Source organism: Marmota flaviventris, chromosome 3 (genome assembly GCF_047511675.1).
Source record: "Marmota flaviventris isolate mMarFla1 chromosome 3, mMarFla1.hap1, whole genome shotgun sequence".
Lineage (NCBI taxonomy): Eukaryota > Metazoa > Chordata > Mammalia > Rodentia > Sciuridae > Marmota > Marmota flaviventris.
This window is the reverse complement of record NC_092500.1, coordinates 103259491-103275330: the sequence shown is the minus strand read 5'-3', so window position 1 is coordinate 103275330 and position 15840 is coordinate 103259491. Positions and strand designations below refer to the sequence as shown.

Below are 15840 nucleotides of genomic sequence, written 5' to 3'. Positions count from 1 at the left end.
TATGACTTCACAGGCTCTACAACTATGAGAAATAAATTTCTATTATTTACAAATTATCCAGTGAAAAATATTTTGTTATAGCAGCAGGCATAGACTAAGACATTGCTTGTTTTAATCAGATTGCCTTCCTATTCACATTTGACAGTTTTATGTGTGTGTGTGTGTGTGTGTGTGTTTAATGTTTAAATGGTGAAAAGCAAGGTTTCTAGAATAACTTTAGAGTAATGAGTATGTGACTTAAGGGAAGAAATGAAACAAATAGGTAGATTATTATGGTTTGGATATTAAATGCTGCCTAGAGGCTGTGTGCGCTATTGGGAATCAGTGGAATCTCTTCCAGGTGGGGCTTAGAGGAAGGAAGTAGGTCAGTGTGCGCATGCCTTTGGAAGAGATATTGGGACCCTGGAAGCTCCTGGCTGCCATGAGGTAAGCAGCCTTGCTCCACCACACTGTCCCTGTCTCTCTATAGTCCTTAAGTGATAGGATCAAGTGACCATGGACTGAAATTTCTGAAATTCTGAGCTGAAGTAAAATTTTCTATCTTGTATGTTGATCATATCTAGTATTTTTTTTCTCTCATAGAAAACGAACTAACACAGGAAGGAAGTGTATGCAAAAAGAGTTGAGAGCATAGCTGAGAAATTAGGCTTTCTTTGTATACCTTTGGTAGGATTAGACAAGAAAAAAAATCCATTTATTTTTTAACAAAAGTTTATGGAACCGTAGAGAAAGCTTACACTACATACAGAAATAGACCGGGATTTAGGAAACATTTATTCCAGGAAAATCTCTTTGTGCTTCACTTTGCTTTCTAAATCTGTATTCATTTTTCATTTGTCACATAACAAATTACCACAGATTTAGCAGCTTTAAACAATGTGCTTTTATCATCTTACAGTTCTGTAGATCTGAAGTCCAGACAAGCTCAGTTGGGTTTTCTGTCTAGAATGTCAAGAGACTGAGGTCAGAGTATCTGCTGGGCTGCCCTTTAGCTGAGGTTCTGAGTGAAGATTGGCTTCCAAACTCACTGAGGTTGCTGCAAGAATGCAGTATTTTTGGAGTCCTAGAACTGAGAACTGTTTCCCTGCAGACAACTGGGCAGGAGTTTCTCTCCGTTTTTAGGGCCTGCTGATCCCTGAAGTGGCTCCCTCTACCTCAGGAACACCACCTCTAAACCTTCTCTTCTGCAAGTTTCCCTAACTCCTTTTTCCCCCTGCCAGTACACAGAGGAAACTGTGCACTTAAAGGTGTGTGATTAGATTCAGTTCACCCAGATAATGCAGGATAACTCGCTGTATTGAAGCTAATTAATCAGTAACCTTAATTACATCTGCAAAGTCTCTTCTGCCTTGACATATAATACACCACATTGACAAGATATCTCTTAATATTAACAGTTCTAGAAATGAGAGTGGAAATTTTGGAGAATTCTTTTTAGAATTCCATGCACCACAGCATCTTTCAAGTGAATAAATAAGTTCTACATGTTTATGTCAGAGACATCAGATAAAAATGAGCAACATCCTCTGAAATCTTCATGATTAGATGAGCACCAGAGAGTGACTATGTTTTCATTAAAATAAGTTCTGGGTCAGTGGCACATTTTAACTGTAATCTACATAAATGCCTCCCCATCAATTTCTAATCCTCAAAATATTTCCCATGTAACTATGTGGCCAGTACTAAATTGTAAAGGTATAGTATGTATAGATGGCCAAAACATCTGAACTGTTGAGAATTCCCAAGAGGGTTGCTTGGAAAATGCAAATTTATTCTTTTGTACTTGATTTGTCCTATGTTTGGTTTATTATTTTTTGTTTATTCCTTTTAAAAAATTTTATTTAGGAAAGTTGAGGGATTTCATCTGTAAATGAGCATATTCCCTTCTGTTCCTACTCGCATTAAATTTCTCAGGGAAGTTAGATGCCTCTATGGAAAAGATGTCATATCAAATCTGTTGTTTAAACTTCCCATTTTCTTGGGGTTGTTAGAAATATGCTACAATACTCCTGGGCCCAAGAGTACATGGGATTGATACTCTGGCTGCTCAGAGAAATCCAATTTCTCTTCCTTGAACTGAACTTACTCTAGCTAGAGAACATCAATTTTATCTTTTCTTTTTTTGGTCCTCCGTACTGGGGTTTCTTTAGTTCTTCAATATGGCTTCAATATATTGTCTCCACTTGGGACACTAAAAGGAGATTGATTAATGTGTCGATAATTTGAAATATCTGGTAATTCTTTTAAGCTGGCTGGATCCTTTCAAGAAATGCATTTGGGTTTGCATATTCTGGATATTAGATACAGATAAATAGAATGCTATTTTTTCATTCATTCATTCACCGGATATTTAATGATGAGTGCTTACCACATACCAGGTACAGTTGTATGTGCTGAGAACAGAGCAGTGAAGCAAAACAACATCTTGGTTCTTGTTTGAAGGAGGGATAAAAGATAATAAATAAATAAACATGGAAAACAAGTGGACCTTCTAAAGGCAAGGATCCTACAATGTGTGTTGCAACAATAGGCAATGTAGGGAAATGATAACCAGAATATAAGGTATTCTGGAAAGAGTGTTAGGTGTGGTGGCTGAAATGTCTTATTTGATAATTGTCATCTAGGAATGCCACATCACAAGTGGCATTTGAACATTTGAGCAAACACTTGAAGGAAGTAAGAGAGTGATCCACCCAGATTCCTGTTCTAAGCAAAAGGAAAGGCAATTGCAATGACCCAGATGTAGGGTCATTGTCATTGCCTTTTTTTTCATGATGGGAGAACTGCAGGGCTGGAACATACAGGGAGAATGAGAAAGATTCATATGGGATGTGAGGGCATGTTGGCTCTTGCTCTCTCAGTGAGGTGAGCAGTTTTGAGAGTAATGGCATGATCTGTCTTTGGTTTCGGATCATCATTCTAGCTGCTGAGTGGAAAAGAGATGATTTGAAACCAAGGAAAGTGTTTGAGAAACCATTATTAGGATTCAGTGTGGTAGCCTGGACTAGGGTGGCAATAGTGAAGGTGTTGAGAAATGGCCAGAATCTGCGTGTATATTGATACTAAGGTTAACACAATTTGCTGTTTGGATTACACAAGGAATTGAAGAGAAGTACACCAGTCTACAGTGATTGTGAGGTTTCTTGGCCTAACCCACTGAAAAAAATTCATTCTGTTATCTCTTCTGCTGGGAAGACTGTAGGAGAAACAGGCTTGGGAAGCAGGGAGGGGTTCTGGGAGATTACTTCAAGGGCATGTTCATCCTGTGGAGATCTCAAGTGGGGAGAAATAGGATTCTGAAGTATGGGGTGGCGTCCAGGTATAAGTCTAAATTTTAGTTAAAGTTGGTTTTGTTAAGATACTAGTTAAGATCACTTGTAAAATAAAGAGTACTGAGAAGTCCAAGGAATGACCTAACATTTAGAAGTGTTCCAAGATAGGGAGGAAATAATAAAAGAGATTGAGATGATCATAGACCGTCATCCAAATTACAGAAAAATCTGATCAAGTCTGCAGTTGTGTCATGGTTCTGATTATCACCCAGAGGTAGTCATGTGTTCTACATTTCTTCACCACAGAATACCTATCATTCAGCAATTTTATTAGATTAGGGTCCTGACATTGGACAAGTCACAAAACCTCTCTGGATCTCATTTAATTCTTCTGTTATAGGAAGTAGATACAAATTGGGGTACCTGAGGTTAAGAAATATTTGTACAGTTACCAAATAATGAAAAGGGAATTAGGGGGGTTGTAGTTCAGCAGTAGAGTGCTTGCCTCACACACGTGAGGCACTGGGTTCGATCCTCAGCACCACATAAAAATAAATAAAATAAATAAAGATATTGTGTCCATCTTTAAAAAAAGAAAAGAAAAGGGAATTAGGAATTCCACCTCTTTCTGAATAATATGATAAAAATACTAATGTTTATCTAATGCTTCAATGTATTCCAGGCACTGGGCAAATGTTATTTTGATTAGTTCTCACAATGATCCAATGAGGTAGATAACTGATATTACTCTCATGAGGAAACAGCATCTAAGAAAGTTTAACTGAGCCCAAACTCACAGTTAATCAATAGAAAAGTTGAGATTAAAATCTCTATCTGCCTACATCAGAGGCCTTGCTCCTAACAGCTACAGCTTGTCATCATCCCACAGTGGGAATCTTTCCTTCCGTCTTCCCATGTGTCCTGCTCTGCTTTCTGTATTTGATCTCTTTCCAGTGTGATTGCATCCTAAACTGCAAGGGCTACTGTGCTGTTCATCCAGTGAAAACCACAGGACATCCAGGCCCAAAGAAAACAACCCTGCCCCTTCTAGCCTTTCTAGCCTCAGGGCAGTATTTGAGGAAGCTCACACACAGCTAGCAGAAGAGTCTGTGGCTTTTGTATATGTCTTGCATCCCTTCTCTGTTGACGTATAAGTACAGGAAGAACAGGGAACATTGATGTGTATCTGTTATGTAACCTGACATAACAGGGAAGGTAGCTTGATCCCAGCCACAAGAGGTAAAGATTCTTTTCCTGAGTAGAAGTAGAATCTACAAAATGGTGTTCTGAGGGAATAATAAAATAGGTAATTACAAGTTTGGAGCTCAAGATCTGGTTTCATTGTTTTTAACAATATGACCCTGGGGACTTAACTTCCTTGAGTCTTTGTTTCTTTATCTCTAAATGGAAGTTAAAAAAAAAATCTGCCCTGATCTACTTGCAAGAGGTGAAGTGAGAACACGGATATGAAGGTGCTTTATAAACCGTAGAGCACCATAGGTGCGGATGTAGTGAGCTCCCGTGGCTATGGTCCTGTCTCACTGTGGAGTCACCAGGGGCACTGGTCACTGGTCAATAATGTTTATGTGTGTGTGTGTGTGTCTGTGTGTGTGTGTGTGTTGTATGCATATGTGTGTGTATTTGCATGCATTTGTGAAGTTGTACTTTTATAATTACAACCCTGCTAGAAGGGGCAGGGTTGTTTTCTTCGGGCCTGGCTGTCCTGTGGTTTTCACTGGATGAACAGCACAGTAGCCCTTGCAGTTTAGGATGCTATCACTCTGGAAAGAGATCAAGTACAGACACAGAAAAGTGAGTAAAGGAGGTGGCAGCAGAAAGAGGAGGCTGAGGGAAGACAACAAAGAAGGCAACCAAAGAAGCAGGAGAGGGGAGGTCTGGAGGGGTGGGGAGGAGAGCCCACTTGATCTGAGTGTGACTATGAGCCCAAGCACCAGTCCTTCTCCATGCGGTGCCATTGGCCCTCTGATAAGCCCAAGGATTGTGTAATGTTCTCTTTGTGGCTGCCCATATTCCCAGAGCCTGCTGTCAACAGAGCATTTGGTAAATGCAATTCTCATAAAAGCAGGTCATATTTAGGACTGATAGTTTAATGAGACAACTGTTACAGTTATTGTTTCCAGGGAGAGAAATCAATAATGTTTATGTGTGAGTGTGTGTGTGTGTGTGTGTGTGTGTGTGTTGTATGCATATGTGTGTGTATTTGCGTGCATTTGTGAAGTTGTACTTTTATAATTACAAGCATCAGGTCATCAAGGTTCAGATTAGGAGAGGAAGTGTTCTCCAGAGCTCCCAGATTTTTCTGTTGATTAGTATGGAAGCCATCATGATGACTGAACTTTTTGAATAAGTGTCATGCAACCAATGCCAAAGATTCCTCTCTAAGAAGCCTTTGCTTCTTGGAAATAATCCTTTAAATAGGGAAGAGAAGGGCTGCAATTCCTTGGCGAGTTATGAAGCTGAGGTTGATGATGCATCAGAACATATCCTGCAAAGACTCCCTATCTTTTGTCCCCAAACCACCACATCTATATTCACTTTCTCACTCACTCTCCATATGGAAAAATACATTCCTCAATCCTATTACCCACTTCTCCCTGATTTTTACTTCTGCTTAGATGGAAAGATAACCCAGCAATGCCCATGGGGCTAATATATGAAGGAATCTCCAAAGAACCCTTGAAATACTCTGGAGGGAGTGCAGCTCAGAGCTCAGTACTTCATGCCTTTGATGAGTTCCTGGGCATTCATCACAGCGAGGAAAGTGGTAAGTCAGGCATTTTCTTTTCTTTTTCCAAGGGGAGGGTGAACAAAGAGGTGTTTTTACCAATTGATAAAACCAAATCTAAGTGAGAATGTCAGGCAGTCTGTACTGCCCTAAATTAGTTAGGACACTGTGTGCCTGCCACATGTTATGGTGTCAAGTCAATTGACTCCAGATCTTAGCAGGATCTTGGCTTTCCTTTTACAAATCTTAAAACATTGCCATAATTCCAGCTGTTCTCTGTAATTTTTATTTGGATCCTTAGGCGTGTAGCTTCCTTTTTCTAAAATGGGGAAATCTGGAGTTTGAAGGTACGACATGTGGCTGAGTCTGGAGCCAGATGGAAATGGGTCTGAAGTTCTCCACTGCAGTCCTTCCCCATGAAATGGTACAAGTTCCAGCCAAATCCATTTGGCCCAGAAGAGGGGGGTCTGTCATTTTGGAAGCTTGAAATTGCTCATTTCCTTTCTTGCCAGCACCGAGCTATGTGCTTAACAGCTGCAAAAAGGCACTTCGTACTATAAAGTTTTCAAGTTGGATTAGAAAAAAATGAGCAAAATTCAGTGTCATAGAATCATCTCTATGACAAAAGTCAATTCTGTGGAACTATGAAAAATTTTCATAAATTTTTGCATCGATGATGTTGTTACCGCTGTTGACCGGTGACGAGTTCTTGCTTCCCCAATGTTGAAGAATAACACCAAAGAAGCATGCCAAGGCAAGGTCAGAGTAGAAATTAGAAGTTTATTAAAGGACAGCAGAAAAGACTTCTCCCAGAGGAAGAAGGGGACCCAAGAGGTGGAATCCGTGGAAGGGATGTTGTCTCCCCTTTTTATAGTTCTTTCAGTGATGGAATGTAGGTGGGAAGGACCGAGGGGTGGGACACAGGTGGGCCAAAGAAGTAATCTGGTCAGGAAGGACTTCTGAGTCAGCACCTTTTTGCTGGGGGCTGTTCATTAACCTTTCTTTGAGGTGGACTTTGGCCTAGGGCCTTTTCGGGACTTCATTAACATTCCATGAGTTGTCCTGTGTTTTCCCTGAGTCATTCTCCGCACGGCCTCCATTTTAGATTTCACTGATATTAGACCCATATTAGACCCGATTTACCTAACTACACTGACTACCTAACTTTAAATCTGGCTTCAATGTTAATACCTGTTATACTACACATAATATTAAACACACAATGAACTTTCCATACGTATCTGTTGATTTTTAACCAACTTGGCTTCAAGAGTCTATTAGTAACACAGTTGCTCATTCTTTGTGTTTGGGCCCTTATAAACATTCTAACTTTTATTGTTCTTAGGACTCCATCCAAAAAAAAAAAAAAAAAAAAAGCACTTAGGAAACAAAATTTATGAGAGTATTTAGCAATTTAGTTTAAGGTTTGTATCCTACATTTATGGATATCCCTCATAGAAGCTGGCAACTACACACTTGGTTTCTATTTGGTATATGATAAATATTTATACATTGGTTGACAGATCTAGTTCCAATTCAGCTATCTGCAATGCACTTGCTTCCTTTCCTCTATCTCCTGTCAACAGTCAGAAATTCACATTTGAATATATGACATATACAAGCAAAAAAGCCAGCAAGTAGATTGCGTTAGGACACCATCCACAGTCTTTGGTGCCTTCTTATCTGGAAAAGCAGCCAAGCTTTCCTAAAATTCCACATGATGCTAAGATCGTTCTGGGTTGTTTCTTTCAGCTGACTTTCTGTACAGAATGAGAGACTACATGCCTCCTTCCCATAAGGCCTTCATAGAAGAAATCCACTCAGCTCCTTCACTGAGGGACTTCATCCTATCCTCTGGCCATGGTCACTGTCTGACAGCCTATAACCAGTGTCTGGAGGCCCTGGCAGAACTGCGCAGTTATCACATCACCGTGGTGACCAGATATCTCGTCACAGCTGCAGCAAGAGCAAGGAGCAGGAGGCTAGACCATCTCCCAGGGCCACCTCAGGCTTTAGAAGACAGGGGCACTGGAGGAACTGCAGTTCTGAGCTTCCTGAAGAATGTCAGGGATAAGACCTTAGAGGCAACCCTCCACCCAAGTGGTTAAGAGACCACCTTCTCCCCAGTGGGGAGACCCCATTGGAGGGTAAGTGGACCTTGACAATGAAGGTCAGGGTTCTACCTGAAATCAGACAGCACCATTTATACCTCTCCTCTACAGTATGCCATATTCTCCTTTGCTGAGAGCTGTTGTCCTCACAGAGGAGAGTTTATATATACGGCCAGAAATATTCCTGCCCTACCTGATCACTGCCTAACAGCAAACAGCTGTGGATGCTTTCCCTCAGAACTCCACAGAGAAGAAGATATGCCCTATTCTGTTTGCCAAGTAATAGAAAAATAATATAAATTTTAAAAACTGAATGAAATTGCTCATGGATACATCTCCTTGTTGATTTCTTTAAAGAAAAAATTCACCTAATTTATTAAGTTACTACCAAGCTCTGATTCAGGGATTAGAACAGGGATTTCTGTGACCTCAGGGAAGTCTCCTTGCATGTATTGAATTTGGGGTCTCCCTGCATGTATTGAATTTGGTAGCAGGAGTTTAGGAATGCTCAAGTGGAGATGCATATGAAGAGGATGTTGATAATAAAGACATGGTTGTCATGCATGTGAAAAACAGCAGCTAATGATATGAGATTCCCTGATGCATGGTACATAGATTTGCAAATTCTATTTTAGTTTTCTCCTCTGTTTTTAGAAGAATGTTTCCTCTTTTCTCCTTAGACTAAAAATCTGTACTTATAAAATGAAATAATTGACCTTTGGAAAGCAAATGAGCCAAATAGAAATAAATAGTAAAACAACATATTCAGTGTGCAAATAAGTGTAACTGTTTACTATATTAGTTTCTATCTCAAAGTCCCTTTCTGCCTGACAGAAGGTAGTCAGAAAATTTTAATCTTGCCAATTGAAAGTAAATTCCATTAACTTTGTTCCTGCCCCCAATTTGTACTCACAAACACACCTGGGATGTTATCTAAATACCCAGGGGGTCTCTGCTGTTCTGGAGTCAGGGAGTAGCTCCTGATCTTTGAGCATCCTCTGTCTGAGTTAGTGCCTGGCAAGAAGTCGCCTCCCCATGTGGACACACATCAAGTGTAACTGGCAGCATATCTCATCTCCTCTAAAAGGCCTTTGGGATTAGCCCTCAAAGTCCTATCATGGCACTGGGAAAGCATTCATCTCCTTCCCACATTTCCTAGAAATATTTAGAGACTATAACTGCTCAGGATTGCTACCCAGCACTCACAGCAAAGTTCTCCACTCTCCAGTACCTTAGAGGACCACAAGTTAGGGACTCTTGTCAACTCTGGGGCCTTTGATAAGTAGACATGAACCATGTCTTCCACCAAGGCACCATGGGGCTTGGTTGTAAGTGATGAAGAAAAGGATAATATGACCCCTAAACAAGCAACAGGGTGAAACATATCCAGGACTTTCCTTGGTCTCACTCAGTTACATTTGGTGAGTACACAGATCTCTGATTGAGAACTTAAGAAGCAATGCCACAGCCCTCTTCAGGTTTTTTTATATAGGTCTTTTCTAAACAGGGCCCCATCTCGTCCTTCAAAGTGACAGGATTAACAAAAAATGATCTTTTTTCCTTTTGGGTACCAGGGATTGAACTCAGGGGCACTCAACCACTGAGCCACATCCCCAGCCCTATTTTGTATTTTATTTAGAGACAGGGTCTTAATGAGTTGCTTAGTGCCTCGCTTTTTTGCTGAGGCTGGCTTTGAACTTGTGATCCTCCTACGTCAGCCTCCTGAGCTTCTGGGATTACAGGTGTGAGCCACTGCGTGAAAAGAATGATCTTAACTGGTTCACTTTAAATGCATCCAACTTCACTCAAAGAGACACCAAAGCTTGACAAATAATTTTCAATAATGTTAAATATGTGGAAAAGTGGATAAATTGAATGAGGAGGGAAAAGGAATATTCAAAGCTTTGTCTTTCAAACTCTTCAGAATAGGTTTTATTTGTTTGGGATTAAGCCTTATGAAGAAGGATGGAACAAATGTAAACAAGTCTTTATTTTATTTGCTGATGAACAATAATGAATCCAAAAACTTTGTTCATGTTTCAAGAGATGATTTTTTGAGGCAGAGCTCAATTTTCAATTTTATGATACAATGAAGGGCATAAAACTTCCAGCACAGAAGTGAACACACTTTTCTCAAGATTTCCAGGAACAAAATATGTGACCATTAGAGAACAACAACAACAACAACAACAACAACAAAAAAAAACATGAACTAAGAGTAGAAATAATTTTTTTATCATTATTATTAATATGATGATGATGGAGAAGAAGAAGAAGAAGAAGAAGAAGGAGGAGGAGGAGGAGGAGGAGGAGGAGGAGAAGGAGAAGAAGAAGGAGGAGGAGGAGAAGAAGAAGAAGAGGAGAAGGAGGAGGAGGAAGAGGAAGAAGAAGAAGGAGGGAGAGGGGGAGGGGGAGGGGGAGGGATGCAAGCATGAGGAAATGATAGTGTGCGGAGTCAAGCTAGTGTAGATTCTAGTGTAGATTTTTATGTACCACAAAATCTGTTTACCTTGCTTAGCATTTCTAAATCAGAGCAATCAAATATGTAAATTAGTGTAATAGCTACCTTGCACTGTTTTTGTGAAAAGTAAAGCTAATATGCATTTGCTAGGTAGCACCCTGAGTAAATGGTAGTGCTGTGATGATGGTGTATGCTCCTTGTTGATTCAAACAAAAAACAAACAAACAAACAAACAAACAAAAAAAGTCTAGGAAATAAACAGTGAATGGGGTTGGAGGCCCATGCTCTCCTCCCTGCCAGTTCCAAGGAGAATGCAGAGCAATCAAGAAGTGCTACAGAAACCATTTTCTCAGATAAAAGTAGGTTGCTTTCCAGTTGCTCTGTGGCTCAGGATTCAAGCAGCAGGAATACTGCTTTTCAGTGGGAAGGGTGAAAGATGGAATTCAATGAAATTTAATATTGGACAATCAGAGTCTCTTAGACACTCAGAAATCCAGGTTCATTGAACAGAGAATAAGAAGCTGTGTAATGGAACGCAGCCAATTGCAGTAGCAGCAGAAGCTCTAGCTTATCAGCAGAGAGGTATAGGATGAAGAAGGAAACACAACAGACACATTTGGTGTGGAAACCCTGTAGAACAGAAAAGCAGCCTGAACTTAGGGGATCTGGAAGTACACAGCAAACTGGTGTTTAAAAAGTTGTTCTGTGTTTCCCAACTGGTGATTGGAGAGCTTAGACAGCAGCCATCTTGAGAAGGCCATGCTGCTCCAAAATGAGTCCAGGAGCACATAGCAAATATTGTCACACTGTTCTGGTAAGTCCCTATCCAGTGGCCTAGGGTGTACCTAGCAAAATGCCAGTGAAACAGGCCCAGAAGATTGTACCCAGGGAGATTCAAATCCAAAAAATGAAGAGGAGTCCAACTAGCTTCCTCTTGAGTCTGGCAGTTTATATGACCAGCTGAAGAGGGTCGAGAAACCAAATAGGCATAATTATACTCAGGGGTCTAAGCCTTGGAATATTTGTGGGTGGTGGAGCGTGAGACACCTGTGGAGGGTCTACCTGAGTAGAATTCTAAGGACACTCCTGAGATCCAGAATCACAGCAGATTGACATCTACCCAGCTGGAGGGGTGTGTTGATATCTCTCCAGAGCAGATACCACCCAACAACATTCTTGAGATCTGATTAAAGTTAAATCCCAGCCACAGCCCACCCCCTCTCCCAGAACTCTGCAGCAGCCCCACGCTGGGAGTACATGGATGTGGTCTGTGCAGACCAAACTTCCAATGGTCAGTCCTTCCTTCCCATCCAGTTCTACTTTAAACTGGTGAGAAGGAAAGCTGAAAGCTACTTCATCCAGTTTCAGTTTTAGGCCATTCCAGCTGGCCTAAATCCCTGCTTTACACACAAATTGGCTGACAGCTTGGTGACTAACTCAAAAAGCAGGAAAATTTTTAAAAAATCCTAACTCTTGCTTTCTCTAAGAGGTACATAGCCCAAGAAGAAAGAGAGAAGGACAGTCGAGCTTAGAGTGCAAACATCCATCTTCGTTAATGGTTTTTACCCGCAGTGGAGGAAATTATTTCAATTTTCATTAAGAATTCATTAAAAATATTTTTTTCCTCTTTTATTTGGTGTTCTTGCTGTGCTTATTGATTCAGGGATGTACACATATACACTTTTCTTTCTTTTTTTTCATTTTTAACATTTTTTTACTCTTGTTATTTTTCTTTGTCTTGCCTTTTGAGGGTTAGGAATTTTTTTTTTGTTGTTGTTGTTTATTTTGGAGTTTGCTTTCGTTTATTTCTTTTTTTCTCCTATATTCTGCCTTTATAGTCAAATTCTCTTGTTCTCTTTCTCATTTTCTTTACCTACTTTGTTTATTTTTTTCTCCTCCTTCTATATAGCCATCCCTTGCTACATCTCTTTTGCTTTTTCTCTATTTATAGTTTGAATATTCTAAAATTTTATTTTCCTCCCTATAAATTTTTCTTCTCTTAAATGAATTGATTTTTACCATCTTTCAGAACTATTTGGCTTATATGTCTCCTTCCCCCACCATTTAGGTTGTTCTTTATGTAAGTACTACAGATGGCATAGTTGACACTTAATACTAAATTTAATGCCAGACCTCATTCATGGCTACCAGTTATTTTTGCTATTGTCAGTTGCTGACCCAAACATTCTTGTTTTTGTAGTAGTGAATATTACAGATGTCATAGTGCACACTCGATACGTACTTTAATATTATATATTGTTTGCTTTTGTGGTTGCTATTATTTATTTCTGCCTTTGTGAGGCACTGGGAATCTGCTGGTAAACTACAAGTTCATAGGGTAGATATACTGCTGCTCAGCTAAACCCAACCAAGGGACAGTGTAGTGAGCCCCCTGCTTTACACATAATTTAGCTATGTTCAAATATCAGTGATACTTAAATGCAAATAATAGGAGAGACAAAACCTTCAAACTAATGATCAGGCCCTAAATAGGAATGGCTGGGGCAGAGGAAGGGTGTCAGGTCCAACTCATGGACATTCACTCCCATAAAAAAAATCCCAATTAACATAAAGTCAATGGATATCACACCCATGAAGTGTCTCAGCCTAGACCACTCTCATACCCCTTTAAAATACACAGAGTTGTTAAGAAGAACATCCCAGATATTACCTCACATGCCTTGCTATACACAGCATAATTTCCAAATCTTTTGAAACCTACAGAGAAAGTGGAATCCTCAAGCTCTGACACAATATACACTGATTCAAAACGTGCTTATCACCACCAAAGAAATGGCAGGGAAAATATTACAAAACCAATTTAGAAATGTATTAAAACATTTACAACTTTATATGTCAGAATTTTCTGGCAAGAGAAGTCTGTTCCCTAAGAAGGCCCACCTGTAAGAGTAGAAGAGAACTATATCACAACAGATGCATAAAACACAGTACAGGAATATAAGAAATATGAAAAAAATTAAGGTAACATGATACTTCCTGAAGTTCATAATTCATCAACAACTGGCTCCAAAGATGCTAAAGTGAATAAAATACCAGATAAAGCATTCAGAAGGAAAGTTAGAAAAATGATCAATGAATTTCAAGAGACATAGAAAAACAACTGGATGAATTAAGGAAGTCAGGAGAGGACATAATTAGAAATTCATAAAGAGATAGAGAAATTGAAAAAGAACCAAATGGAAATCTTGGAAGTGAAAGATACAATAAATGAAATAAAATGTTCAATTTCCAAAAGGAAGACTTTGAGCAAAAATTAATCAGAAGAGACAAAGATTGGTAAAGAGACTTCATATTGGTAAAGGAACAGTCCAACAAGAACATACCATGATAAGAAATGTTTATGTCCCAAATATTGTTGCACCTAACTCCAAAAAACAGAAAATACTTGAAACTCAGATAAACTCCAATATAATAATACTGAGCAATTTAACTCAACTCTTCTACCAATAGATCAGTGATTCAGATATAAATTCAATAAAGACTTTCCAGATCTAAAAATGTTATAAATGAAATAGATCTAACAGAAATATGTAGAATATTTCATCTAAAACAACCAAATTTACTTTCTTCTTGGGCTCATGCAACCTTCTCCAAAGTAGATCATATTTTAGGCCACAAAGCAACTCTTAGCAAAGACAAAAACATTGATATAATTTCTTGCATTTTAGTGATCATAATGAAATGAAATTAGAAATAATCACCACAAGAAATTATAGTACATAAACACTTGGAGGCTGAAAACATATGCTGTTGAATGATGAATGGATTATAGAAGAAATCAGGGGAGAAATTTAAAAATTCTTAGAACCAAATGCAAATAGTGATATAATATTCCAGAACCCCTGAGACACTGTGAAGGTAGTTGTAAAAAGATGGTTTATAGCTAAAAGTATCTACATGAGAAAATCAGAAATATACTAAGTAAACAACTTACTGATGTATCTCAAGTCTCTTGAAGAACCAGAACAAACACAAGTAGTGAATATGCTGAGAAGGAAATTAGGAAAACAGTCTTATTCACACTAGCCTTAAAAAAATAAAATACCTAGGAATAAATCTAACCAAGGAGGTAAAAATATGTACAATGAAAACCATAGAATACTGAAGGAAGAAATTGAAGAAGACACAAAAACTGGAAACAACTCTCATATTCATAGACAGATAGAATTAATATTGCCAAAATGGCTATATTATCAAAAGCAATATATAATTCAATGCAAATTCTATTAAAATATCAATGACATTCTACAGAGAATTAGGGGGAAAAAACCAAATGGTCTCAAAGTTCTTCTGGAAGAATAAAGGACCCAAAATAGCTAAAGCAATTCTAAGCCAAAAAATCAATGCTGAAGGCATCACAATATCTGACTACAAATTACACTGCAGAGCTATAGTATCAAAAACTGCATGGTACTGGCATAAAATGAGACACATGAACTGATGGAACAAAAGAGAAGACACAGAAACAAATCCACACAGATACAGTCATCTGATATTTGGCAAAGGTGTTAGAAACATACACTGGAGAAAAGACAGCTTTTTAAACAAATCTTGCTGGGAAAACTTGTTATTCATATGCAGTAAAATAAGACTAGATCCTTATCTCTTATCCTGCAAAATAGTCAATTAAAAAATTGATCAAAGACCAAGAAATTGGACCAGAAATTATGAAACTCCTTAAAGAAAATATAGGGTCAGCTCTCCAATATATAAGCTTAGGCAATGACTGTCTCAATAGGACCCCTAAAGCTCAGGAAATATCAAGAATTAATAAGTGGAACAGCATCAAATTAAAAAACTTCTTCACAGCAAAGGAAACAACTAAGAGTGTGAAGAGAAAACTCACAGAATGGGAGAAAAATTTTGTAATTACTCTTTTGCCAGAGAATTAATATCCAGAATATACAAAGAGTTAAAAAAAACCCTTAGCACCAAAAAAAAAAAAAAAAAAAAAAAAGAAAACCAATTAATAAATGGGCAAATTAACTAAACAAGCACTTCTCAAAACACAAAATAACAAATATCAACAAATATATGAAATAATGTTCACCATTGTTAGTAATTAGGGAAATGCCAATCAAAACTACATTGAGATTTTATCTCACTCCAGTCAGAATAGCAGCCATCAAGAATACAATAATGCTGGAGAGGAGCTGGAGAAAAATGACCACTTTTACACTGTTGGTTGGGATTGTAAATTAGTATAACCACTATGATTCCTCAAAAGAC

The 15840-nt window shown here is 38.6% G+C and overlaps 1 protein-coding gene across 1 annotated transcript in view; it reads left to right on the top strand.

Annotated features, from left to right (window-relative positions):
- The window catches only part of Ido2 (indoleamine 2,3-dioxygenase 2), a 65504-nt gene extending 57362 nt beyond the window's left edge, over positions 1 to 8142 (top strand). Inside the window, exons 9-10 of the mRNA XM_027939226.2 lie at positions 5909 to 6057; positions 7771 to 8142. Coding sequence (XP_027795027.1) covers positions 5909 to 6057; positions 7771 to 8126 — 505 coding nt within the window. The 3' untranslated portion in view covers positions 8127 to 8142. The remainder of the gene's footprint in view (positions 1 to 5908; positions 6058 to 7770) is intronic.
- The last annotated feature ends 7698 nt before the right edge of the window (positions 8143 to 15840 follow it).